The sequence below is a fragment of the Branchiostoma lanceolatum genome, chromosome 18 (genome assembly GCF_035083965.1).
Source record: "Branchiostoma lanceolatum isolate klBraLanc5 chromosome 18, klBraLanc5.hap2, whole genome shotgun sequence".
NCBI lineage: Eukaryota > Metazoa > Chordata > Leptocardii > Amphioxiformes > Branchiostomatidae > Branchiostoma > Branchiostoma lanceolatum.
This window is the reverse complement of record NC_089739.1, coordinates 12,993,134-13,019,183: the sequence shown is the minus strand read 5'-3', so window position 1 is coordinate 13,019,183 and position 26,050 is coordinate 12,993,134. Positions and strand designations below refer to the sequence as shown.

The 26,050-nt window shown below is 44.4% G+C and overlaps 1 protein-coding gene across 1 annotated transcript in view; it reads right to left on the bottom strand.

Moving 5' to 3' along the window:
* LOC136424006 (mediator of RNA polymerase II transcription subunit 16-like) overlaps positions 1–26,050 on the bottom strand; it is a 58,555-nt gene that overhangs the window by 5,786 nt on the left and 26,719 nt on the right. The window contains exons 3-8 of the mRNA XM_066412406.1: positions 11,768–11,919; positions 9,557–10,435; positions 8,637–8,892; positions 7,432–7,589; positions 634–794; positions 81–224 (exon numbers count right to left, since the gene is read on the bottom strand). Of these exons, the coding sequence (XP_066268503.1) occupies positions 81–224; positions 634–794; positions 7,432–7,589; positions 8,637–8,892; positions 9,557–10,435; positions 11,768–11,919 (1,750 nt within the window). The remainder of the gene's footprint in view (positions 1–80; positions 225–633; positions 795–7,431; positions 7,590–8,636; positions 8,893–9,556; positions 10,436–11,767; positions 11,920–26,050) is intronic.

The following is a 26,050-nucleotide window of genomic DNA, read 5'->3' as shown; positions in this document are numbered from 1 at the left end:
ACCTTGCTATGTTATACTGACCTTGCTGTGTTGGAAGCAGAGACAGCGGGAGCAGTACAAGGTCAATCAGTAATACTGACCTTGCTGAGTGGGCAGCAGAGACAGCAGGTACAGCGTGAAGTCCCCCACCCACTGGATCAGCTGCTGGAGAGACTGCAGCGTGGCCGGCTCGATCACAAACTCCTTCGTCTCCAAGTTGATCATGACCTTGTCCAAGTCTGTTTCTGCAGAAAAAGAACAACAAAGTGTTTAGAAATGGCAGACTTCGCTCTAGACCTCTTACTTCGGTCAAACGTTTCAGACAGCATTCACTGTCTTTCATTAATGACACCATTCTGTACTTTTCTTAAATTTCGAAGTTCTTAGTCGTGAAACGTCGCCGGTTGAGTCTCGCGGGTCACGTGGTACGTAGTAGTGAACCAGCGGGAAAGCTTCTGCTTTGGAACCCGGACGCAAAGAGAAGGATTGGTTGACCAATCACAACACTCAAGAAACTCATAGAAACCGAAACTAATTTGGAAGGACAAGAACTCCTCTCTGCAATGAACGACAAGAAGTTCTGGAGAGCAAACTTCACTTGCTACACCTTGTAAGAGGAGGACCAATGATGATGATGATGATGATGAGTCCTACCTGTACTTTTGCTACAGAGCACGGCAAGTTTCTCTGCCGGCCCTCGGTCCTGACTCCCCAGCTGGGTCGGACGAAGGAGGGCCTTCAGAGACGAGGAGATGGCATTCAACAGCAGCTTGGCGTAGCAGTCAGCTGACTTCCCTCCTCCGTTATTGGTCAATCTGAGGGGATATAATGTGATAGTAATTTTAATCTTAAAAAGATTAGTTTAACGTGATATTCATTAAACTTAAGTTCAGCAGTAGTTTGGCATAGCAGTCAGCTGACTTCCCTCCACTGTATTGGTCAATCGGGAAGAACATTGTGTTGTAGATATGCTGCTATCTTGTCAATCTGTAAGATTTGTAAGATTATTAGGACTTTAAGACATTCTCACAAATCTAAATCAACAGAATTTCAGTTTAAGACAATATTTGTATTCTTTAAATACTTTCCAAAGAGCAACATCTGTACAAGAAAGGCAAGCTACTAAGATTCAGAAGAGCCACCTAGAAAACCTCTTCATAACTGCAGCAAGAATAGGGAGAATAAGCATTGAGTACTGTACATCTATTTCAAAAACATTACATGACAGTTCCTGATACATACAGTTAGTTAACAACAAAACTATTCATACCCTTGCCAAGTCAAACAGAATTACAAGATGATTAATTTTCTTGCTATCAATACAAAATATCATTCCTTTGAATTCTAGGACAGCTCAATTAGTAGCAGCTTCACAGTTGAGCTCCTGGTTCCAATTAGTTGGTAACTGGGAGACCGTGTTCGAATCCAGGGAAGGGCATCCCAGTTAGAGCTGCATTTGTCTTTCAGGAGGGACATAAAATGGGGGTCCCGTGATCAAGGAGGTGCCTCGAGCATGTTAGAAGTCAATACAACGGCCTCATTACTCAGATGGATACCTACTAGCTGTACTTCAGATGGATAACAAGAGTCTGAAGACCCTAAATCTCCATGGAATTTGTTGTTTTTCTATAAATGGTGTTTTTCATTTACCAGAGCTATAATATCCCTCTGTGGTATGACCACAACCTGTTAGGTCCTTGGAGAATATATGACCCAGTTTCGAAATTGATAGGTGACACCTGTCACTAGAGCTGTGTACCTAAACAAATTTTAGGTACAGGTTCAGGTACGGGTACTCGGGTTCAGGTACAGGTCCGAACCTGAACCTGCACCTAAACTACTTGTTCGGAAAATGCTAGATTTTCAATAAGGACAAAAGCAAGTTTGAACTGGTAAAAACATAATATTTGATTGTGCTGGGTATTATTCTTATGAAAACACAGATGTAAATTTGACTCTAGCCATGTAAATGTGTTTTCTGTGCTTTAGAGTGGCTTTAGAGCACTGCCACGGTAATTTCATAGTAATTTTGAATCCTACTGTGCTAAATTGTTTAGTCTATGCAAGAAAGTACAAAGTCAGTTTTGGGCAATAAACACTGGGAGTTTTATTCTCACACAATACAAAGTTTCTCCCAAAGCCCAAAACAAGTACTATATCTAAATACAAATACTAAATCTACACAAAGACTCTGAAGGTACTTGAGTACGCACAACAAATGACTACACAATAATAACGAGTGAAAAGCTAATTGTCACAAACATGTTAACAACGCAATTACAATAATTGATATTACCAGACAGATAATCGGGTCGGGTGGGATTAGGGTGCAGAATGGATTGCTGAGCGTGGCTGCGTGCGTGCTTCTCAGCGCAGAGTGTGTTACTGTCACCCGACGTCTGCTATATATAAGACATTGAGACAATTCCTTGTCGCTGACTAATCCTTACAATCAGGGTAAATTGAGGATATTCCCCGCTGAGACGTCCGGTGTCCATCTGACCAGGGTGCGCTATCACCCACGCCTTGGTTTCTCAGAAGCCGAGGTCAGGAGTTCAAAACTTAAATGAACCATATCCATTTTCACTTTGAATCCTACTGTGCTAAATTGTTTAGTCTATGCAAGAAAGTACAAAGTCAGTTTTGGGCAATAAACACTGGGAGTTTTATTCTCACACAATACAAAGTTTCTCCCAAAGCCCAAAACTTACGTATCTAGTTTAATAGTAGTGATAGCAGAAGGTCATTACAACATATACATTTACTTAAAGTAGGGTTCGTAGTCTTTCTCCCATTGTATTCATAACAGTGAGACGGCCTTGCAAATTGATTGCTAAATACACAAATACAGAGTCAGACCTCCAATCTCCCATGATTTTGATAAGGTCCAGCGGAACACCGCATTCTAGCAGGTAGGACGCACCACCCCTACGGAAGGAATGGCCAGCGTAAGCGGAGGGGGTGAATCCCAAAGAGGAGAGGCTGGAGCGGAGTTTGTGTAGAAACTTCGGATACGTGAGCGGGAATAGTGAGCCAGTGTGATCTCTGTAGAGAAATGCAGACTGATTGGGCGTTGCCCCATGGGCTTTTTGGAACGCCAGTGTCAGGGCGGCACACGGGCAAAGTGGTGAGCCGGTAATGGCTGGCAGCGGAATTTCGAGGAGCCTTTCGCCAAATTGTATAGTTTTGGAAAACCTACAAGTGACTATCAGGCCCCACGCGGAAAGTTTAAAATCACAGCGACTGAGGTGTTTCGAAGAGGAAAAAGCGTTTTTGGAGGAAGGAACCAGATTGGCCTTCCGAAAAAGGCAAAAGAAAGCGACCAGACAAGCCGCCCAAAAGGTCGCGTCGACGCTCAATGATAAATCTAAAGTAGACAAGATACCGAGCAGTATTGTAGGAGTGATTGGTAGCTTTCTGCGGGGGGTGTCTCCCTTAAATCGCCGAATGCCCCGCAAAACGGTTTGCAGTTGCCAGTTTTGTATGGTCGGATTAGGTAAGCCAAATTCTTTATGGAGCAGGGAAACAATGTTCAGATACTGCCGGATGCTAGTGTAAGTTAACGAGCGGGCCAGGAATGCCGCGTAGCGACAAACATTCTCCGTGGTTGCAGGCACCGGGGCGTAGCCCATGAAAAGGCAGAATTGGAGGTACGCTCGGAGATGGGTACCGTAGGTAGCTTTGGTGCTATCTGCGAAGGTGGAAGCACGGAATGCACTGATTTCGGCATCCAAGGTCCGTTCCAACGTAGTGGCCAAGCCGGGAGGCGATGGTATTCTATGCCCTGTGGAGTAAGAGGGCAAAAGGTCAGGTCGGGGCTGGACAAAGGGGAGGCGTGTTTGTCCACCCACGCGGCGAGAAGGTTTTGAAACCGGCGAATGTGGGCCGGGTCATGCATGCGAGAGATAGAATCAGCTATTGTATTGAGGCAGCCTTTGACGTAACGGGCCGTAATGCGGAAATTGTAAGCTGCAGAAAGCCAAAATAAATGACGCAATTCCGGCATGAGGTGTGACATACGCGTGGTGCCCTTGTTAATGAAGGCTTGGGCTGCTATATTGTCTGTGTGAATGATCACATGCCTGTTTGCCCATAGCGGAGCCCAACGTTTGGCAGCGCAACAGATAGCTAGTGTTTCTTTTTGGTTAATATGCAAGTCGGAATATGCGGGGAGATCTCTGGCCCAGTTGACGTACACCCAGTCCCCGTTGTAAAACGCACCGCCCCCAATGGGACAGGCATCAGTCATCACGTCAACAATCGGAACATCATCTAAAAAGAAACGTTTGCCGTTGAATGTGGTCATGAATTCCATCCACCACAGAATATCCAATTTAAAGTTCGCGGAAAGTTTTACCTTGTGATAAGGCTTCTTTAGCTTGTTGAGAGTGTCAAGGATTCTACGCAGGAAAGTTCTCCCGCCGTAGACTACCCTACATGCCCAATTGAGCTTCCCTGCTAGTTGCTGCAGTTGCCGCTTAGTAGCGCGAGTTTTATGCGAGAATTCGGCTAGTAAGGATCGGAATTCGGGAAGCTTTGCGGCTGGGAGCGACACAGTTTTGCTGCGACTGTCTATTTCGACTCCCAGGAAGGTTAAGCATTGCGATGGTGGAACTAGCTTTTGCTGCGAAATCTGGAAGCCTAGTTCCTGCAGAAGCTCCATGAGCATTAGATAAGCTTGAAGACATTCGCCATATGTCTTGCCGATAATGAGAAAATCATCGAGGTACACAATAATCATATCAAAGCCGCGTCGTTTCATCATGCGGCGGACGGATTGAGTGAGGCGATGGAAAATTGAGGGGGACGATTTCGCCCCAAATGCAAGTTTAGTGTCAACCAGATACGTGTCATGTTCATGACCTTCAAACTGCCATTTACAGCCTAAGTTTCTGTAGCAGGAGGGGTGAACATGTACAGAGCGGTAAGCAGACTTCAGGTCAATTTTGGCCATAAAGTATCCCGGTTTGATTAATTTGAGCGCATCGTCGATGGTTTGGAATTTTACTTTATCAATTTCTATATAATCATTAACTGCCGCCCCAGCGGGTTGGCTACAATCATGAATAAGACGCAAGTCGTTTGAGTCAGGTTTAGGGACCGCCCCGAAAGCGCTGACAATGTGCGGTTTTGATTCCGTGACGATGTAGTTACCGGCTTTAATTTCCTGCAAAATTTGACGCTCAATTTGAGGTTTTCTGTCTGGATTCGTGACAGACTTATAGTTAGCTACCTCGACCGGTGCAATGCTGTGTCTTTCTAGATTCGGCATGAGTTGAAAACCATGTTGGATGCCGTCAAGTAAGAAGGATTTGTCTGGGTCATGCCGGAGTTCACGACACCAGGCGCTGTAATTTAGTGGGCGTGAACCCAGTAACGCAGTCGGCTGCAGTCAGGCTGATTGTGGAGGCGGAGCAGTCAGGCCGGGAGGCGCGTGGCGGCTTTGCGGGTGGCTTTTGCCGCAATTTGGGACCCAGCACACGTGTTCGAACCGACACGGAGAGTGGGGACACCCTGTGCTGGCAAAGTTAAACTTTTTGCAGATGGGTTTGCCGTTGGCGGCCAGCGGAGAGGCAGACTGAGGCTTGGTAGCCCGGGCGGAATTTGTAGTGTTGGGGGGAGCGGCACGAATCGGTTCGAGATGTTTTGTCATTAGATGTTGTGAGTCCGCCCCCCACCGAAAGTGGTAGTTTGCCTGCAGGGTGCGATACTCCCTGTCGAACTCCAATACCGAGGGCCAAGAGTATCTCTGACCAAGTTCTAGGACTTTTACAGTATACACCATATAGTCATGCAGAGAGGACGTGGACAATTTGTTTGTGGAAAGCAGTTTGTACATGATTTTGGTGTTGGCAATGGCCCACTGACTCACGCTAACACTCCGCAACGCTGGCTTCTTCCCCCCCATAGAGATCAACAATTTAGTGCCCTCCGCGGTGGTGGCTACCTGCTCTTGTCTGACAATGGAGCTGGGAGATGAAGACGTCAGCTCCTGCATTGCCGCCCGGATCTGCGGATGTTGTCGCAACTCTTGCAGATTCGCAGGCGGCGTCGCTCCCGGCGGTGTAGCCACTGGCGGTGTAGCCGCTGGCGGTGTGATGACTGGCGGTGGAACGACTGGCGGTGGAACGACTGGCGGTGGCACGATTGGCGGTGGAGCGACTGGCGGTGGAGCGACTGGCGGTGGAGCGACTGGCGGTGGAGCGACTGGCGGTGGAGCGACTGGCGGTGGAGCGACTGGCGGTGGAGCGACTGGCGGTGGAGCGACTGGCGGTGGAGCGACTGGCGGTGGAGCGACTGGCTGTGGAGCTGCTGGGGGCTGTGCTCCAGGCGGTATTGCGCTCGGCTGGCTGCTGGGGACGTCGAGCTGTAGAGCCCGCAGGTCTGCCTCCAAAACGCGGACTTCTTTAGCCAGACGTTCTCGCTGTACGGCCAGCAGCAAGTCGGTCTTCTGTTGCTGTAACGTCTCAAGCTCTGCCGGAGCCTGAGGTAAGGTTGACTTGTCTGAAGAGATGGGAGGCGGCACGATACCTTTGCAGGATTTGCCCGTCTTCCCAGAAGGGTGGTCTCGAAGGAGATGCCCGCACCCTTTGCATGTGCGTTTACTCTTTTTCGGTGACATCGTCTTGTAGCTGCAGAATGGATTGCCGAGCATGGCTGCGTGCGTGCTTCTCAGCGCAGAGTGCGTTACTGTCACCCGACGTCTGCTATATATAAGACATTGAGACAATTCCTTGTCGCTGACTAATCCTTACAATCTACTGTCAGTCAGGTTAAATTGAGGATATTCCCCGCTGAGACGTCCGGTGTCCATCTGACCAGGGTGCGCTATCACCCACGCCTTGGTTTCTCAGAAGCCGAGGTCAGGAGTTCAAAACTTAAATGAAACATATCCATTTTCACTTTAACTGTCAAAGTGGCCATCCCCTGAGTCAGGTCCAGTACCGATACAGCAGGGTCAGGTATTTTGGACTTGTACCTAATTGATTGTACCCGGTACTGTATGGTACAGTGTACTGGTACACAGCTCTACCTGTCACAACATGCCTTTAATGGAAATAAAGATAATCCTCATTACTTATGCAAATTCAGTCTCAATTTGCATAATTTGCAAATCATTGTGTACATCTCTATCTGGGCTACCTGCATAATAAATAACATGAAAATGTGTTGCTCCTTTCTTTAGTTATTCTCCATAGAAGATTTTGACAAATACGCCATTGCAGTTCCAGTAACACATACCAGGGGGCCAAAAATCGACCTTGACCTTTCTCCTCCCAACACCTACCTACATACCAAATATCATTACAATCCATCTAGACGCTCTTCAGTTATGCTGACTTTAAGCATCCGGATGCACAAACATACACACACGCAAACACACTCAGAACAATATCTCCATGAAAAAATCTCTGGAGATAATAACATGAAAACATTGGAGCTGATCCTCACCTGTACAGTGCGGCCTTGATGGCCACAAACCTGGTGAGGTGGATCTGCTGCAGGGCGGGGTTCTGCTGACAGTAGTTGTCAGTCAGCTTGTCAATCACAGACTCCACCATGCCTGGTCCGACTACCAGTAGTACGTCCCAGCAGTCCCAGCCTGATAACTGTAAAGAAAAAACAACAACATCAAAATTATGGTTCGATACTATGGCACATTGGTGCATCAAATCCGTATGTGTTTTTGGCACACTTTAGACTGATAAGCCGAGAGGCTCGGTGGGTGTCACTCCACCGCCATGGTAGGAATATTGTGCAAAGCCCCTTTCGTAAGTGTACAATGTTGGGGCATGGAAAAACAACATGGGTTCTGCTGACAGTAGTTGTCAGTCAGCTTGTCAATCACAGACTCCACCATGCCTGGTCAGACTACCAGCAGCACATCCCAGCAGTCCCAGCCTGATAACTGTACAAAAATTGTACATGTACACTGCACATGTGATGGACTTCACGCCCTCAACCACGGGAAGCACATCTCAACAGTCCCAGCCTGATAACTGCACATGTGATGGAAAAACAGCATGGCAGTCAGAGATGGCAGACTTCACCCCCTCAACCATGCCTGGTCCCACCACGAGAAGCACATCCCAGCAGTCCCAGCCTGATAACTGTACATGTGATGGAAAAATAGAATGGCAGTCAGAGATGGCAGAATTTTTATACTTACCATACAGTTCTCGAGCAGTGAGACTAGGTGTCTGATCGGCAGAGCGTTATACACAACCCACCTACAGCCTCAAAAAGGCTATGGGACCTTTACCTTTATCTACTGAGACTTTTTATCCTCACCATACGGTACTCGAGCAGTGAGACCATGTGTCTGATCGGCAGAACTGGGTCTATGCTCTGCCTCAGCCAGGGTGGACCACCATCAGACATTGTACCTGGGAAATTCACCCAGCTTTTTTTGACAAACACAATCAACAGTGTACCTCGGCTTAACGTCCCATCGGGCCTATGCCAGATGTCTCAGTTGGGACTTGGGGTGGGGCTAGGATTGAAGAAGTGCCCCGAACACATTAAGGGGAAAGGCTAGCAACCCCTACCTGTAAAATCTACCCTGCTACTGAAACAGCAAGGAAACTTGCTGATCTACATGTACATGTATGTGCCACAAGGTGAGCAGCATATATATAATTTCAAATCCTACTCACCATACAGTACTCGAGCAGTGAGACGACGTGTCTGATTGGCAGAACCGGGTCCACGTTTTGCGTCAGCGACGGCGTCAAGCGGAACACGTAAAGCCGCCCGCCGGGGTCGACTCCCATTAGCCCGCAGCACGTCCCGGACAGCTCGCAGCACGATAAAAACCGGAACGCAGAGAGTCGTTGTCGCTTGGCTGACGTTTCGTCCAGACCTCGCTGCCACGAGTCCAGACTGAACATGGCGAGGGTGTGAAGTGTCAGTCTGGAAAGATGAAAGTACAAGCTGATGTTAATATAGTCTGTAGTTGCCACAGCCTAGTTAGTTTTCTGTGTACTGTCCCTGCACGCTTATGGTAACCACTCGCAATATTTATTCAGATCATACAGAAGTACAGAGAGACAGATACAGATATTCGAGTAAGATGACCGTGTCAGTTCCTACACCTGAGTGAGGAGGGTTGACACGGTAGCCTTCGCGTGGATTTGTTTAGGATGGATGACAGGTTGCAAATCTGAGACCCACACACTTTGGGCATCCGTCTTCTCCAATTCAAGGGAGACGTGCTGGTTCTGGTTGGGACGCTTGCAGCTAGCTGCTGGATAACTCTTACGCTCAAGGTCCGCCTTGATAACGCCAGCCCGCCTGGCGCTGCTCTCTTCCGCCAGTTGAAGAGAACTTCCGTTGGAGACTTGTCCCTCTAACTGGGGGGGAAATACGTGCAAAGTGCCTTTCCCAAGGGCACAACGTCGGGGCGCAAGTTCAAACATGTCTCTGGGCTCAATCCGGGATCGATCCCGGGTCCCATTGTTTGACAGCTGTGCGCTCTACCACTTACACCACACGACCCTACTGTCACTGCACGCTAAAGCTTGCAAAAATCTAGCCCTACCAATAGATTAAATGAATGAGGATATAAAATACATACCTCTGAACCAAGTGGATGTTCCCATCCTGGAATGCTATAGCCAAAGCGCTACCGTTGAAGAACTTGGTGTCGTAACCCTTACTCTCGACCAGATTACTGGACTGTACCGGTAACTTTGGTACGGCGAGCGCGGTCACAAGCGGGCGATCCGCGATGGTGGTCAGAGATCCCCACTTTACCGCCATCGGCTGTTTCCCCGCGGGGGCTTGCGGCTGGAATATCTTGTGGAGGGTTACTGGTTCGTTTCTCAGTCCCCACACCTCGATAGTGCTGGAGTTTGTTCCGGATACCACCACCACGACTTGTTCGACGCCTTCGCGGTGCTCGAACTTGACGTGCGTGACGTTGGTGTATTTTTCCTTCTTGTTGGGGTCGACCGCGCACCGTAGGAAGAAGCTCGGAAGGGGTTCGATGTGCATGGTGCATTTCTCGTTCACGTTGCTCAACTTGAGTTTGTAGAACTTGACCGGCGACATACTGTTTCCGTCCGACAGTGCGATGATAACAAACCCTTTCACGGTAAACGCGGCGTCTGCCACGACCACACGCGAACGCACGTTCCCCAAACATTCGCTAACCGTAGTCGGCGTACCGTCCTTACTCAATGCGGTGATGTACACCATACCGGTAGCCGTGACAGCCACCCAACCGTTACAAGCCTTCCCTCCGAATTCCGAGAGCGACGGCGCGTAGCTTTGGTGCGTGATTTTCTCGTTGAAGACGGTAGAGTTCATGTTCATGTTGTTCAAGGTCAGACGGCCGCCAACATGGAGCCACTGAAGGGTCACGATCTCCTCTCCGTCGAGGTCAACCGAGGTCACCAGGTGCCAATCATTAACCAGGTAGTCCTTCATGGACCAGAGCTTTACCTCACCAAACCTGGGAAACATTTAAGGCGAGATGAGTAAAGAAGTAACAAATGAAATCCTCCAAACTGAAATTCGAGAGTTAAGCATTTGCAGTCAACTTTCATAGTAAGTAAAATCAACTTATCACATTGCGTAATGATATTCAGGGAATATACAATAACATTACTTTGAATGCATGTACAGTATATATAAAAGCTGTGATGTCTGCTTTATCCAGCTACTAGTAGTGTGCATCTATTGTGACTACCCAAAAAATAAGGGGCCCTTGGTGCTGGTTGTTTTTGCACTGTTTGTAAATATCATAAAATACAAAATAAAAACAAAAATGTGCAAGAGCTGACAAATATCAATAGATCAAACTTTTTTTGTGCAGAATATTTCAGTTTTGTCCCATAAAATCTTACACTGTGTACCTTTAAATCTCAGTCCCATGCCTATGGTTAGCTGCATGGGTAAGGGGGTGAAGTCTACCATCTTGGATTGCCTTGTTGATAAAATTTATCTTCTTTCTTTTGAGGCTACCAACTTCAACTTGAGCCTATATACTGACTGTAGGGTTTGATCCGCTCACACCGGGAAGGGCCCCTACACTTTCCGTTAAGTGTGGTGAGTTCTTTAACATGCTCGAGGTGTGTTCTCTCCTCAAACACAGGACCTCCATTTAATGTCCAATCCAAGGGACATCCCTGATCGAAGCTAAGTACTCATTGTCACCTGAGTGAAGTGAGGAAAGCCATGCTAAGTGCCTTTTCCAAGGGCACAAGATAGGTGACATGGCAGGAATCGAACCTGTCTTGGGGTCTGGGCCAAACATGCTATATATGGTTACGCCACACGACCCCATTTAGGCTGAAGTCCACCATTCACAGGCCCCTAGACTTTCAATGGTAAACATATAAGAAAAACGCTGTCAAAAGTCACCTACCTGAAGTTTAGATCATGGAAAACTCACATTGGCAGCGTAGTCTGAATTCTAAAATGTCATTCTAATGAGTTTCACCAATTTTCCACCGGCTCAAACTGATGAAATTCTATCAAAACATGGCGAGATGAACTTTGACCTCCCTACACAAGAAATGAACACATCCGAACTACACCTATTTCAAAGTGTACCGGATGCTCCAAAGATGGCTAAATCCCTGTTTTTCTAACTAAATAAAATAGCCACAACCCTTACCTGTCAATTCCAGCTCAAAAACGCCAACATTTCCAACAAAGAGGCCCTACTACACAATAACAGCTACTTTTAACAAGGCTATAAAAGGCTATTTCTATGAAATGAAAATGGACCCTTTGCGCATGACTGTAATTGTGACCTTTGGCCTTTACAATCTAAACCTACCTGCCAGCAGACAGCAGCTGTGTGCCCGAGGGGTCCCACTCCAGAGCCACGATGTCTTCTCCGTGCTGCGTACAGAAGCTGTGCACGTCCCACGGGCGGTCGGGGTCGACCACGTGGATGGGACGGACCAATGAAGCGTCAGACCACGGACCCTGCAGCATCACAAACGATTTCATAATCCGTGAATAGTTTCATCAGGTTGGTAAGTCACTGAATACAGTAAGGGCTGACCCCAAAGTTCCGTTGCGCAGTAGAATACAAAACATTTGAATCCCTTTATAGTCCCTACTTAAAATCTTTAAAACCTTTCTTTTCCTTGAAATTATTTGCCCAATCTGGAGACTTTTTTAGTTAGAGGGAACAGGTAGGGTCTTAGCTTTCCCATTTTGGTTGAAATTTGTTTAGTTTGCCATTTTAGTTGTCATAAGGATAGATGTGAGTTGTTAGGTCATGCGGATGGATACACCAGAAATTTGGGGTCAAAGGTAGGGTTTCCTTGAAACTGGCAGCTTTCCTCGAAGTTTGAGCTGTACAACCCTCTGTTTTTTTTGCATGGTTGATAATAAACCCTTGTGACTTTCCAGTGTAGAAGAATTTTGAAGATTGAAGTTTGGGTTAGTACTTTTATGAAGCCTTGTTTCAGTGTATCTTAACATGCCTTCCTATGGGCAGCCATAACTTTGAGGTCAGCCGTAAAAAGACTCTTTTTACACAACCAAGCGATTTATTCAACAGACGTTTTGGTGACCATGTCACTTTCATCAAGGCAATTCTGAACTGAATTGGGAACGCATCTATAAGCAGCAACTCCTGTGCTGCAGTGCAATGTGAACCATCCACTTCAACAATTTTGGGTTATTTTTGTCCCCCCCACTCATACTAGTAGGTTTCTTAATATTACAAAAGTGCTCTACTTGAGGAGTGGACAAAGACAAAATTAGACCAAACTAGAGCAAGACAGAGCACCACTAGGGGTTCGAAGACTTTCAAAACAGCACCTACCTGTACGGGTCCAGCGAAGGCCAGCACGTTTCTACAGGACCATGAGCAGACGTAGGGTGTGGGGAGGACGTAGGAACGCACCTGGTCCTGCTTCTCCCACTCACTCACATACACCACATCCATGTCTGGAACTGGGGACTAAAACCTGCTGAAATATCAAATACTGTTGTTAGTTTCTCTCACTCACTCACATCACATACACCACATCCATGTCTGGTACTAGGGCCTAAAACCTACTGAAATATCAAATACTGTTGTTAGTTTCTTTCTCTCTCACTCACTCACTCACTCACTCACTCACTCACTCACTCACTCACTCACTCACTCACTCACTCACTCACTCACTCACTCACTCACTCACTCACATACACCACATCCATGTCTGGAACTGGGGACTAAAACCTGCTGAAATATCAAATACTGTTGTTAATTAGTTTCTCCCACTCACTCACATACACGGCAACACCACATCCATATCTGGGCTTATACCTGCTGAAATATATTATCAAAGACTTATTACTGCAATCCACTCAATCACTAGCCTCCGATGCAGACTCCTCCCGGCTGTTTTCTTTTTCAAGTTACAGTTTTTATACTATTACATTTCTTTTTCTTATTGCTGGCCGGGAAGGAGTCTGCATCCACTCGGCGTCTCAAAGGAAAGAAGATTAAAAAAGTCTTTCAAGGGCAATTCACAAGTTCGCGCAAGGGTAATCCACATGTACGCGAGGAACAATTAACTGAATGGACCCGGGACTCCTCTCGGTAAATATCATCAATTACGGGCGTATGTCAAACCGAGGAGATTCTGTATTACCTTGCAAGTTCCTGACTTTCGTATTTTGAAAGAGACGGTGACCCCGATGAACCTCAAGTTATGGAAACTTGTCGGGACAAAGCAGGGCGCATGGTTACGGCATGAGAACGTGGGGCCAGCGGTGCGTGCACCCTCCGCGGGGCGCGGACTTCACAAGTCCATGCCGGTTGCCACTACTAGTAAGTGACTTTTAATTTCCTTTTGAGACGCCGAGTGGACGCAGACTCCTTCCCGGCCAGCAATAAGAAAAAAATTTCTTGATTAAAGTACGCACCCCAATTAAAGTACGCACCCCTGATTTGGGGCTAGTTCAAGACAAATTTGCAGAACTGAAACGTAAAGGTAGAAACCTCAAATAACGTACGCATCCCTTCTCCATTGATCTTGAACACATTTGGAACAGAATAAATTCAAATTTATGGGGTTCCTTCTCTTTTCTCTAGGTGATTTTGCTTAAATCAAGGACTTCTACATAATGCCATTCATTAGATTCATAAAAGATTCTCTTGTTAACCCTGGCGGCATCATCTCTGCAAACTTGAGAATTGCCTACGACAAGTTGCAAACTTTTCAAATTGGCAGGTATTGAGCCATGCATTGCTGCACCACAGCTGGGTTCCTGGCTTGATTGAGCAAGGGTTTGAGGTCCTCTTCCAATTTGTCCTGGCAATAACCTTAGATAAAGTACGCACCCTGACTTTGGCAATGATTTGTGATGCCTTTTGAATTTTGAAATGTTTAAAAAGTGTGTACTTTATTCGAGTAAATACGGTAGTATAAAAACAGTAACTTGAAAAAGAAAACAGCCGGGGTCAGGAGTCTGCATCGGAGGCTAGTAGTGCTAGTATACCACATACATACAGAGGCTTATAGTTCAGGTCTCACTCATGAGTTTTTCCACCCCATAGGCTTACGTGTTACAATACGTGTTTTACATGGGCACGTTTGTAATGAAGCTATAGGAAGTGCCCCAAGGTCATTCATGCAGCCGTTAATTTTTTATGGTACGGACTCTTTTAGGGTATCCACTCCATGCATGTCCAGTATCAGGGTGAAGTGGCAGAAGCTGGCAGAAGTTGAAATCGGCCTACGTCATATATAACTTCGGGATTTTCCGTCAGCCATCGGAAGAAATCCGATGTTGTCCGAAGTTATGAGTGACGTCATCCTAACTTCTGCCAGCGTCCGGGGGTGGCAGAAGTTGGCAGAAGTTAGAAGTCCGACGTTGTAGAAGTTAGGAGTAACGTCATCCTAACTTTTGCCAGTGGCCGGGGGTGGCAGAAGTTGGCATAAGTTGGCATAAGTTAGAAATCCGACGTTGTAGAAGTTAGGAGTGACATCATCCTAACTTCTGCCAGCGGCCGGGGGTGGCAGAAGTTGCCACAAGTTAGAAATCCGATGTTTTATGAAGTTAGGAGTGACGTCATCCTAACTTCTGCCAGTGGCAGGGGTGGCAGAAGTTGGCAGAAGTTAAAGAAATCCGACGATTGTTTTATCTAGATATTGGTTTAAAACAAAAGAGCCACAGTATCTTGCTAGCATGCTGACCGATAATAAGTATGTGTAATTTGTGTAACCCACAGTATGTTGCCTTGTATTTCTTTGTAATTTATTTACATTCTAAAAGATAACAATCGACTTTATACATCTGGTAACAGTGATTGTTCAAACTTAACTAAGGATGACATCACCTAACTTCTGCCAACTTCTGCCACCTGCCACTCTGCCCTGGCTAGTGGCAGAAGTTAGGATGACGTCACCTAACTTCTGCCAACTTCTGCCACCTGCCACTCTGCCCTGGCTAGTGGCAGAAGTTAGGATGACGTCACCTAACTTCTGCCAACTTCTACCACCTGCCACTCTGCCCTGGCTAGTGGCAGAAGTTAGGATGACGTCACCTAACTTCTGCCAACTTCTGCCACCTGCCACTCTGCCCTGGCTAGTGGCAGAAGTTAGGATGACGTCACCTAACTTCTGCCAACTTCTGCCACCTGCCACTCTGCCCTGGCTAGTGGCAGAAGTTAGGATGACGTCACCTAACTTCTGCCAACTTCTACCACCTGCCACTCTGCCCTGGCTAGTGGCAGAAGTTAGGATGACGTCACCTAACTTCTGCCAACTTCTGCCACCTGCCACTCTGCCCTGGCTAGTGGCAGAAGTTAGGATGACGTCACCTAACTTCTGCCAACTTCTGCCACCTGCCACCCTACCCTGGCTAGTGGCAGAAGTTAGGATGACGTCACATCTGACTCCCGGGAGCCTCAAAACTACTCGGTAATCATCGTAACTTCTGCCAACTTCTGCCAACTTCTGCCACTTCACCCTGATACTGGACAATACTCATCCACTCGGAGTAATACAGGAATGAGACCTTATACCTACTCTCCAAGCAAAGGAATGGGTCCAACTGGATTCAGGCATGTTTTTAGGTGATTTTCTCAGGCTTTCTATTTTGTACCATTTTTGTTATGTTGCCAAACCATGGGATAAAATAGACAGCCTGACAGAAACCCTAAAAACATGTCATTAAAACCAGAGCCATATTTCCTCTGCTTGGAGAGTAGCTTATACCTGCTGAAACAAAATACTGTTGTTAGTCCATCCCAAGAAAGTGAAGTATTGTTTTGGCTTGTGTGTGTGCGTGTGTGTGTGTGTGTGTGTGTATGTGTGTGCGTGTGTTTGTATAACGTTACATGTATGTGTGTGTGTGTGTGTGTGTGTGTATGTGTGTGCGTGTGTTTGTATAACGTTACATGTGTGTGTGTGTGTGTGTGTGTGTGTGTGTGTGTGTGTGTGTGTGTGTGTGTGTGTGTGTGTGTGTGTGTGTGTGTGTGTTTGTGCTTGTTTCGGCAGATTCACGATCAACTGCAGTATTTACTTATGAATTGGAAAAATATCGTGATAGCAAAGACATAGTACCCATTGACATCATAAAAAATGGCCCTCAACGTCTAATAACTGTGGATAACTTTACCACATTTCAAAACAATCTAACCAACAAAAGGGGAGGGGGGCGCTCACAAAAGTCGCCATGAATTCGCTTCCACTGAGACAAAAAGGAACAAAGTACCTTCTATCATTCGAAGCCTACTCAAAACTAGTGTAATAACTTACCTTTTAGACGAAAAATCAGCTGAAATGTCATCAAGATATCGCAGAAATGTGAACAAAAGAAGTCAGGCCCAAAATTTTAGCTCCAGGCCGCCATGTTTCCTACGGTAACCTTTGACCCAACCTCGTACCCAGGGCGGCTTATCTCCAAGCAGATGTTAGGATAGAAAATCGTGAGGTTTTAAAGCTGCACCGTTTTTCTCAATCAGGATGTGTATCAGAAAAAATTGAACTATCGAGGCATTGTGAAAACAAACTTTTTTCCATCTATGGAATCAATGTTAGTATCTTTCTTACGGTCTCATTCATGCCCGTAGCCAGGGGGGGGGGGGGGGGGGTCGGGGGGTTCGGACGAACCCCCCCATTGGCTTGAAGGTCCACTTTCACAGGCTTGAAGGTACACTTTTTAATGTTCAAGATTTTTTCAAGGTGGACTTATTTGTATCACCAGCAATGCCACAGGGGCTAGGATTCTAGAAAAAACTCTGATTTTTCCTCTAAAATTCTCTCAAAAACACAGGAAATGCCCTTTCAGAAGGTTCAATTCTTAGAATTTGAAACGCTCAAGGGTCCACTTTTTAACGTCCAAGGGTTTTTTTTCTAAGATGGATCTATTTGTATCACCAACGGAGCTAAAATCCTAGAAAAACTGCTGACTTGGTCTCTGATTTCTTCCTTTGAAATCCTCTCAAAAACACAGGAAATCATATCAGACGGTTCAAATTTTAAAATTTCCCGGGGGGGCATACCCCCGGACCCCCCTGGGCCGTGAGCTCGCGCCTACGGCGCTCGCTGGTCCCTTAAACATTAAAAATAACCCCCCCATTCAAAATCCTGGCTACGGGCATGTCATTCATCATTTCATGAGTTTTTTGTTCGCCCCATAGTTGTTCAAACTTCCAGCCAGCAATCCAGCCCTACTTTGCTACCCAGGTTGTTTGCTACCAGTACCATTCCCCCTGGTAGAGAATACTGTGTTGTTTTTTTCAATCAGTGAGCTCCCTGGGGGAGCTCAGGCTTTAATAGCCTCTACCAGGCTCCGCGGGTTACAGCCCTATGTTCCGAAATCCCTATATTCCGAAATCCCTATATTCCGAAATCCCTATATTCCGAAATCCCTATGTTCCGAAATCCCTATACCATATAAGTTCAAAAACCCCTCATAATCGAAACGTTCCAACACACGGCCATATTTCTTAGGAAGAGTCCATGACGCATTTAAAACTCCGTTTGATCTTTTCAAAAAGATTGGATTTTTCTATATCAGCTTTCGAAAATTTCGAGATTTTTGCATTAGCTATAAAAAAATTAAATTTATTTGAAATAGCTATCAAAAACTCTTTTCAAAGAAACTTTCAAGATAACTTATAAAAATCTCGAAAATCTTTCATATTTTGATATTTTATAGTCCAAACTGTCTAAATGCTACTTGGTATTCAGAGAATTTAGATATCAAAGATTAAGATACATGTATCTAATGACCTCGCGCCAGTTAGATATGCAATTCAATATATATATACTTTTTAAAAATATAAGGAAATGAAAAAAAAATTCACTCATATATGAACAAGACATTTACGATGCGGTTCGGCCTCTGGTTCAAATTTAACAGAGTTCATGATCTCCCAAATGACACAAGAGAAGAGTATCAGAGGAAGGTATAGGATCTAAGATCAAAATCTAAATGCCACCATGAACCTCGTTAAGCCACAACTCTCTACCGAACTATGGCCCAGAGTTGGAACATTTAGTTACATATACTATACATTTATATTCACCTTGAATTTCGATTTTATTCTGTTAGATTTCGGAGCGATAGGGACTTTGGAAGATAGGGATTTCGGAACATAGAGATTTCGGAACATAGGGATTTCGGAACATAGGGATTTCGGAACATAGGGATTTCGGAACATAGGGCGGTCACCGGCTCGGCGAGATGGCTGGGAAAATAGTACGAATCGGCAAATAAAGGGAGTTAGCTACGGAGAGAGGCGGTCCAATCTGGAGAGAGGGTCCAATCTGGAGAGAGGGTATATGAGCGTATATCTGCCATCCGTGGCAGATATACCGTGGATCCGTGGATGGCAGATATACCCTCTCTCCAGATTGGACCGCCTCTCTCCGTAGCTAACTCCCTTTATTTGCCGATTCCTACTATTTTCCCAGCCATCTCGCGGAGCCTGGTAGAGGCTAGCTCAGGCTAGCAGGAGAGTGACCCTGCGGTCATCCTCCAGAAGGCCTTAGGCTCCGCCCTCCTGTCATGTGGAATTTAATCCACGTTATATAAAATTTATATAAAGTCTGTTTCTTAGTTACAACACACGTTTCCCTCCATAATTTTGTGGTATTTGTGATGGTAGGTAGACTTGTTCAAGGATTTGTATTTGCTACTTACAAGAGAGCCTGCATGGGGGGTCCCGACAACGCTCTACGCTATATTTGGAGGGCCAGCCACGCATTACGCTAAATCCAGGTAGCCTCTCTACGCTCTACGCTAAATTCTGAAGCTTCCCAATGCATTATACAGGACTCAAAAACCTAGCGGCTGAACTAAGGCGTCAAAGTTGGTGATGTATGAGGTCAGTGGAGGTGACATTAACATAGTCCTGAACATATAAAGTAACAATGATAACGGCCAGCTCCCTATATAACTGATATATGTTGGAACATTCCGGGCACGGTCGTTCAAGCATCAAGAAGAAGAATACTACAGGCCGGCCTCCATTCTCAGTCAAAGGCTCTTCCGCGCAATAGCAAAAGTGTCAAACTTCTAAAAACAACTGTATCATCAGACAAACAGATGAAAATTGAGTCCATATTTTTGCTGATCTTTGCCATTAATTTGGTTTCAAAAGGGTCAGACGCAGGTTGACACGGTTTACCATAGATAAACAAGAGACATGAATGTACTAGATGTTAGAAATATATTTCATTGAAATCAAACAAGTCCATGTCTTGAGTGATGTTTTATTGAGTGCTATGTAGACATTTTTATCACTGACACTAGTCAACCTCGACTTGGCAAGGGGTTGGAGTCACTTGGCTCCATCCAGACAGATGTAAGGATCTCGCTATTGTAATAGGAGCTGGCGTTATTGTGGAGAGGGTGACTGAAGATTAGGTTCTGCGTTCCAAACGTCTCGGCAGTGGTGAACTAGTAGCGATGTAAGCACGTGTGAAAACACCTAACTTGCAAAAATCGGTACATCCGTGCATAATGCGTCATGAGAAGGGGGTGGAGTTGTTTTCAACGGTAGCCATTTTCTCATTCTAGTAGTCCATGGGCCAGGTCCCTCAAAATAGCCATTTGGTACCAAACAGAGGGACAAATGGTGACTTACATTTTGGGAAGGTTCATTCCTCTGCTTTATCATCATCCATGATAACAATGTCAAATGTCCAGCTTTTTAGGAATTATCACGTGATTTGATGACGTCACTCAAACCAATAGATCGACCAAAAATCGTCTATATCAAGTTATTTCATATGGTTTTAATAATTATTAACCATATTTCATAGTTGCAGTGGAAACGGTGAAAAATAACATTCTGTCGCAGGAAAGTAACTAAATAAGCCTTTTTTGGATGTTTATGAATTCCAGTCATCATCTAAGACGTTAATTAGTAAATTACTGACTAAATAAGTACGTGCAATTATGAAGTGGTCAATAGTGAAGAGGCTCTGCATGGGGGTTATCAGAACTCCGCAAATGTGATATCACTGGTACACGCAGGCACATGGGTGCAGAGCTACATGTATTTTATATGGAAATTCAAGAAACTAGGCAGTCACTATAAGAAATGTCCAGCAAAAGTTTTCAGGTATACATATATAACGTTATATAACACAGCAATTATAGGAATGTAACAGGAATTTAAGGACCATATTGTGGAAATACAGATATTGTGGTTCCTGTGGAGACTTCACCAGTATTCGCAACTACAATGTGTATATGTAAGGCCGACACTGTATCTTTCCCATTACATGAAACAAAATGCCTCATGTACATGTTTCAGTAAGTGATCTAAATAGTTATGTTATTATTTCGTTTCGTCGAATACGGCGTTTCGCTCTTTTTTCCTCCTCCCTTCTTTCTTCCTCTCTCTTTCCGCCTTCTCTCTCTTCTTCTTCTCCTTTTCTTCCCCCTCGGGAGCAGTCCATCTTCCCCCTTTCTGAGCCGTGGCGAAGCCGGATTGGACTAGAACTAACGTAACATGACCTATTTACGTGCAGAACCTATTTACGTCCGGTTTGGCTCATGTCCACATGTCGCGGTGTATTGTGCCAAAGCCTGTTCTCATGAGCAATAAAGAACATCATAAGTATGATCCTTAGCCATCTCTTTAATTTTTGCATAGCAAAACATAATCGCCATGCGTTTACCACGTGAACGCCACGTGCCGCGCATGTGGGGGAAATTTACAGATAAACATTTTTTTTTCCATCGCGTTAAGCAAGTGGCCGGACAGACGTAGTGATTTTACTATCATTTGTCTGCAGACTACTTTGGACAATTACTGTGCATTTTTTCTGGTCTATGCTCTTCAAGCATAGCGCTAGAAGATTCAGAAGTGGACGATAATAGGTTACCCTAGCACAATTATTCATCATGTACCTCAGTATAAATACATCCTCGCACGGCGTTAAACAGGCGGAGAAAAACTTACAGACTATGCATTTTCTTTTTAGAAGAGCTGATATTTCTGCCCATGGGTTTGAAATTTGGCTCTGTCCGTGCGGTTTTAAGATAAATACCTTTTGAATAAGTCGGACGTTAATTGGTGATGTTACGTTACTTGAAAAAGCATTACGCTTCACCTCAATTGAGGATGCCTGCTTTATTATTTTCTTTTACTGGCACAATGCACACGTGATCACATCGCATGATTCATCATTTTTCATCATTATATCAATTTGATGTAACGAACCCTCTTATTGGCTAGAACAGATCTTCCTCTATGTATGCTTGCATCTGATTGGTCACGGCGAGAGTACTTACCGTTTAAGAGGGCGAATCGTGTTTGTTATAAAAGCGTACCACTAGTATCAAAGGTGTAAGGAGTTTAATCTACATCGGTGTTTGATACGTGCAAGTAGCCAATGGATGTTTATAGACTGTTAAAAACTTCATTGAACAAGTAGACATTCAGTTTGCAAACTTAAAATTGATACTCTCTAATACTGAAGTGCACTATAAATCATGACAGTAACACCAAACCACCCCTACATCGAAATGGCCCTCTCCTGAGATGTTCCGACCAATCTACGCATGCGCAGCTAGAATAACTCTTTTGACCTTTGTGTTACGAGGAAGAAAGACACGACAACTAACGTCCCAGGTAAGGATTTAGTATTGAATCGACCGATCTTTATGTAGTTGCTAAATGTTTTATCTAAGGTTCCTAATGTGTATTGCTCACTTTATAGTGCCAAGCTCTTTAGCTTACTGATTGTCGTTGTGGAACTTGGTGAATTTTCTACCTCATTTCAATGATTTTGATGCACTTGGAGACACTGAATGCTTAAAGAATGCCAATTTAAAATGTCCAGGATTGACTATCAGATAGTCCGGACTTTTTGTCGCCAATTTTGGGAATGTAGTTAGCTGAAGTTAAGAACCATTGCAACGTTCCGGTGAGTTGACCGGCTATTTTTTCTTAGTATAGGGATGATTGTTTCTGACTAGAAAGCATGAGAGTTGCTCGAGCTCTCTGTTCTGGAGCGTTAAAGCTGATATCATCAGGAATGGTTTCAAGTCCAGGAGCACTATTTTTTTTATATCTTCCATAAAACTTTTTTTTCTGGTTTTGGCCAAAAATACCCGCCCGTAACGTTCTACGTGTCAGATCCCGTGGCCATCACGAGTGTATTCTGAAGTATCGTGGGAAGAGTTGGGTTCAGCACGTTTGGTTCTTGTATGGGGCGGGGCCGGACGGGGTTACTCGTTGTATTTTGATAATTTAAACTGAAGTGACGAGTTGATGCTTCTTACACTTTTATGGGGGCATAATTTCCTTTCCTGTGTAACAAGTATCAGTTATATGGATATACGTTTTGTCATTTTTCTCTTGCCACAAGACCGAGGCCCCTCCTGTCATTGCGCAATGTCTAGCTGAAAATATGTGACCTTTTGTGTAACCAACATAATTGCTTTCGGAAAGGCAAAAACCAACGTTTTATTTAATTCTATTTCTATTCTGTGGGGTAGTCCAATATCTCGTTTTTACCTGCCATATTGAGACGCGGCGATTCCATTCTGTCATAAGGGGTACTGCTTTTCTTTTGACGTCAGTATTTCAAAGTGTATGTAGTTGACAAGTGCGAATACCTTTTTTTTTTTTTTTTTTTATTGCAACATTTACATACAAGACATGATGACGACAGACTCAAGCTTACAGCTTATTTTCATGTCGTCATCGACAGAATACATTACAGAATAACAAAACAAATTTTACAAATACTGAAAATGACAAAAAAACAGGTGCGGACATGCAAAGCATAAGAGCAACAAATTATCTCAAATAAACTACATAACAGAAATCATTAAATGTAAGAAAAATTGAAATCAATAAACAGATAAATATGTGGACAGGTACTACAAGACTGGTAGGATGGTGGTTTACTACTCAAATCTTTTGGATTGTATAATGAAAAGTTGGACATGCTGTAAGAGTTTGACATTGTTTGAATTCGAAAGGAAGGGTAAGCCTTTAAGCAGTAATTGAATTAGAACATCATCCGAGAGATTATTGAGATTTATGACTGAACCTACCAGATTTTCTAAATTACTGAAGAGTAAGGAACGGTGTTGTGTGTAGTTAGGGCAGTACAAGAAGTAATGAGAAATACTTTCACAAGGATGGCCACAGGTACAAGCAGGACTGGTAACTAGGTTGCGAGTGTACAAATTGAAGTTTAAACTGAAAGTACCAAGACGGAAACGAGTGAGAAGAGCGCAGGTGTAACGAGGACCAGTGTTGAAATATGGGACAGATACAGGGCGCACAGATTTGATCATTGTTTTCTTAAAATGAGGAAGACTTAATGATCGATCTGCCAAGGTAAGGTTGTTCCAATGATACGTAGCGTAAGGTATGAATGATTTCTTAAAGCGAGTTGTGGTACACTTTAACAACTGAAGGTTATACTTATTGCGAAGGTCGTAGGAAGAGGAATCTGATACTGTGGGTGGTATCAAATCTCTTAAGTATTGTCGAGTTTGTCCATGGATAATTTTATAGAATAGGATAAGGGACTGAACATGGCGGCGGTCAGATAACTTTTCCCATCCCAGTTCGGCGAGTAGTGAAGTATACGAGGACCCCCTAATGGCACCAGCTACGGTTAAAGCACATTCATATTGTATTCGTTCGATGAGTTCAGAGTCTGAAGCAGTGCAACCGTGCCATACTACGCCACCATACTCGAGTAGGGGACGGATAAAAGATTTATATATTGTTTCCAAGACTTCACGGGGGAGCTTGAATTTAAGTTTACTGAAGGTTGAAACCTTTTTAGATGCATTGGCTAACATGTTAGAAATATGTGTATTCCAAGACATAGTTGATGACAGATGAACCCCGATGTGTTTGTGACAGTCTACAGAATCGATTTGTTCGGTACCAAGGAAAAGGGGTGGATGTGGAGGAGGTATAGCCTTTGTAGAATAACACGTTTCGATTGTTTTTGACGGATTGAGTTCCATTAGCCACGCTTTTGTCCATGATAATATCTTAGAAAGGTCAGAATTGAGTCTAATGGCTGAAACAATGGGGGATTCTACAACATCGAGCAAGGAGCTATCGTCTGCGAACAGAAAAGGATGAGTTTCGAGTTCCTGTATCATGTCATTAATGTACACGAGAAATAATAGCGGACCAAGCACTGATCCTTGAGGTACACCTGCACTTATCTCGCACCAATCAGAGTTTTGACCTTCGATTACGACACGCTGCTTTCTACCATTGAGGTAACTTTGAAACCAGTTGAGAAAAGGCCCTTCCACCCCGTTTCGTTGAAGCTTGAAGAGTATGCCTTTATGCCAAACCTTATCAAACGCTTTTGAAAAATCAAGATAAACGGCTCTGACTTCCTTGTTCTGGTCAAAGGCTTGGAGAATTTTGTTTGCAATGAAGACAAGCTGGTTTACAGTTGAATCTCCCCTAATGAAACCAGATTGATAAGAATATAACAGATTTTGAGACATTAGATGGTTGTATAAATGTTTATAGACAATTTTTTCAAGAATTTTAGATAGGGTAGGCAACAACGAGACGGGACGGTAGTTAGAAACTATACAAGGATCGCCTTTTTTAAAGATGGGTACAACATTTGCTCTCTTCCAGACTCCTGGGAATATTCCATGACAGAGCGAAAGATTAAAAACATAGGCAATTTTATCTGAAATGTAAGGACTAATGATTTTAAGAAAACGGTTGTCAATGTTATCCCACCCGTATGCTTTAGAAGTGTCCAGCTCGGAAATATATAGTTCAACTTCAGGGGCAGTGGTTTCACAATTAAACAAACGTACATTGGTCAGATAGTCAAGATTAGGTAATGTGGAATTAGTATCATCAATTGTCGATTGGAGGGAAAAGTAACTGTTGAATTCTGAAGCCTTTTCGCTTGAGTCACATATATAATGGTCATTGCGCTTAAGTGGAGGAATTGTAGTTGACATTTTGCATCCATAAATGGTTTTGACTATATGCCACCATGTTTTACTACCTGTAGTAGAGTTAAGTAAAGAATTTTGTAGGCGAGTATCATAGTTCAATTTGGCTGAAGCTATTTCATTCACAAGTCTGTTCCTTATCTTGCGATAAGAAGCCCAGAGTGAAGGGGTATTAGATAATTTAGCTTTTTTATGTGTTTTGTCACGAATACCCATAAGTCGTCTTATTCTGGATGTCATCCATGGTTTATCACGGGGTCTGATGGTGATATTTCTGTGGGGGACGCATTTTATTTTTGTCTGAGTAATAAGATCAATTAGCATATTGCAAGCACCATCAACAGAATTACAATAAAATATATCTAGCCATTGCGGATCAGTCGAGAAGTCTACAAGTGAGGCATAGTCAATTTTTGAGAAGTCCCAGACGGTGCGGACGTATGGTGGAGGGGGTTTGATAACAAAGTCGAAATTGGCAATAATAGGGCAGTGGTGGCAACCAGACAGGGGTGAAAGAACAGACGTGGATTGAACACGACTAGACGCGTCAGTAAATAGTAGATCAATAAGTGAGGGTGAGCGAGATAGATCGCACGTGGGTTCAGTAATCATTTGGGTAAGATTTAACATCTGAGATGACTGGAACAGTTTTGAGCCAGCTGAGGAATTTGGGTCC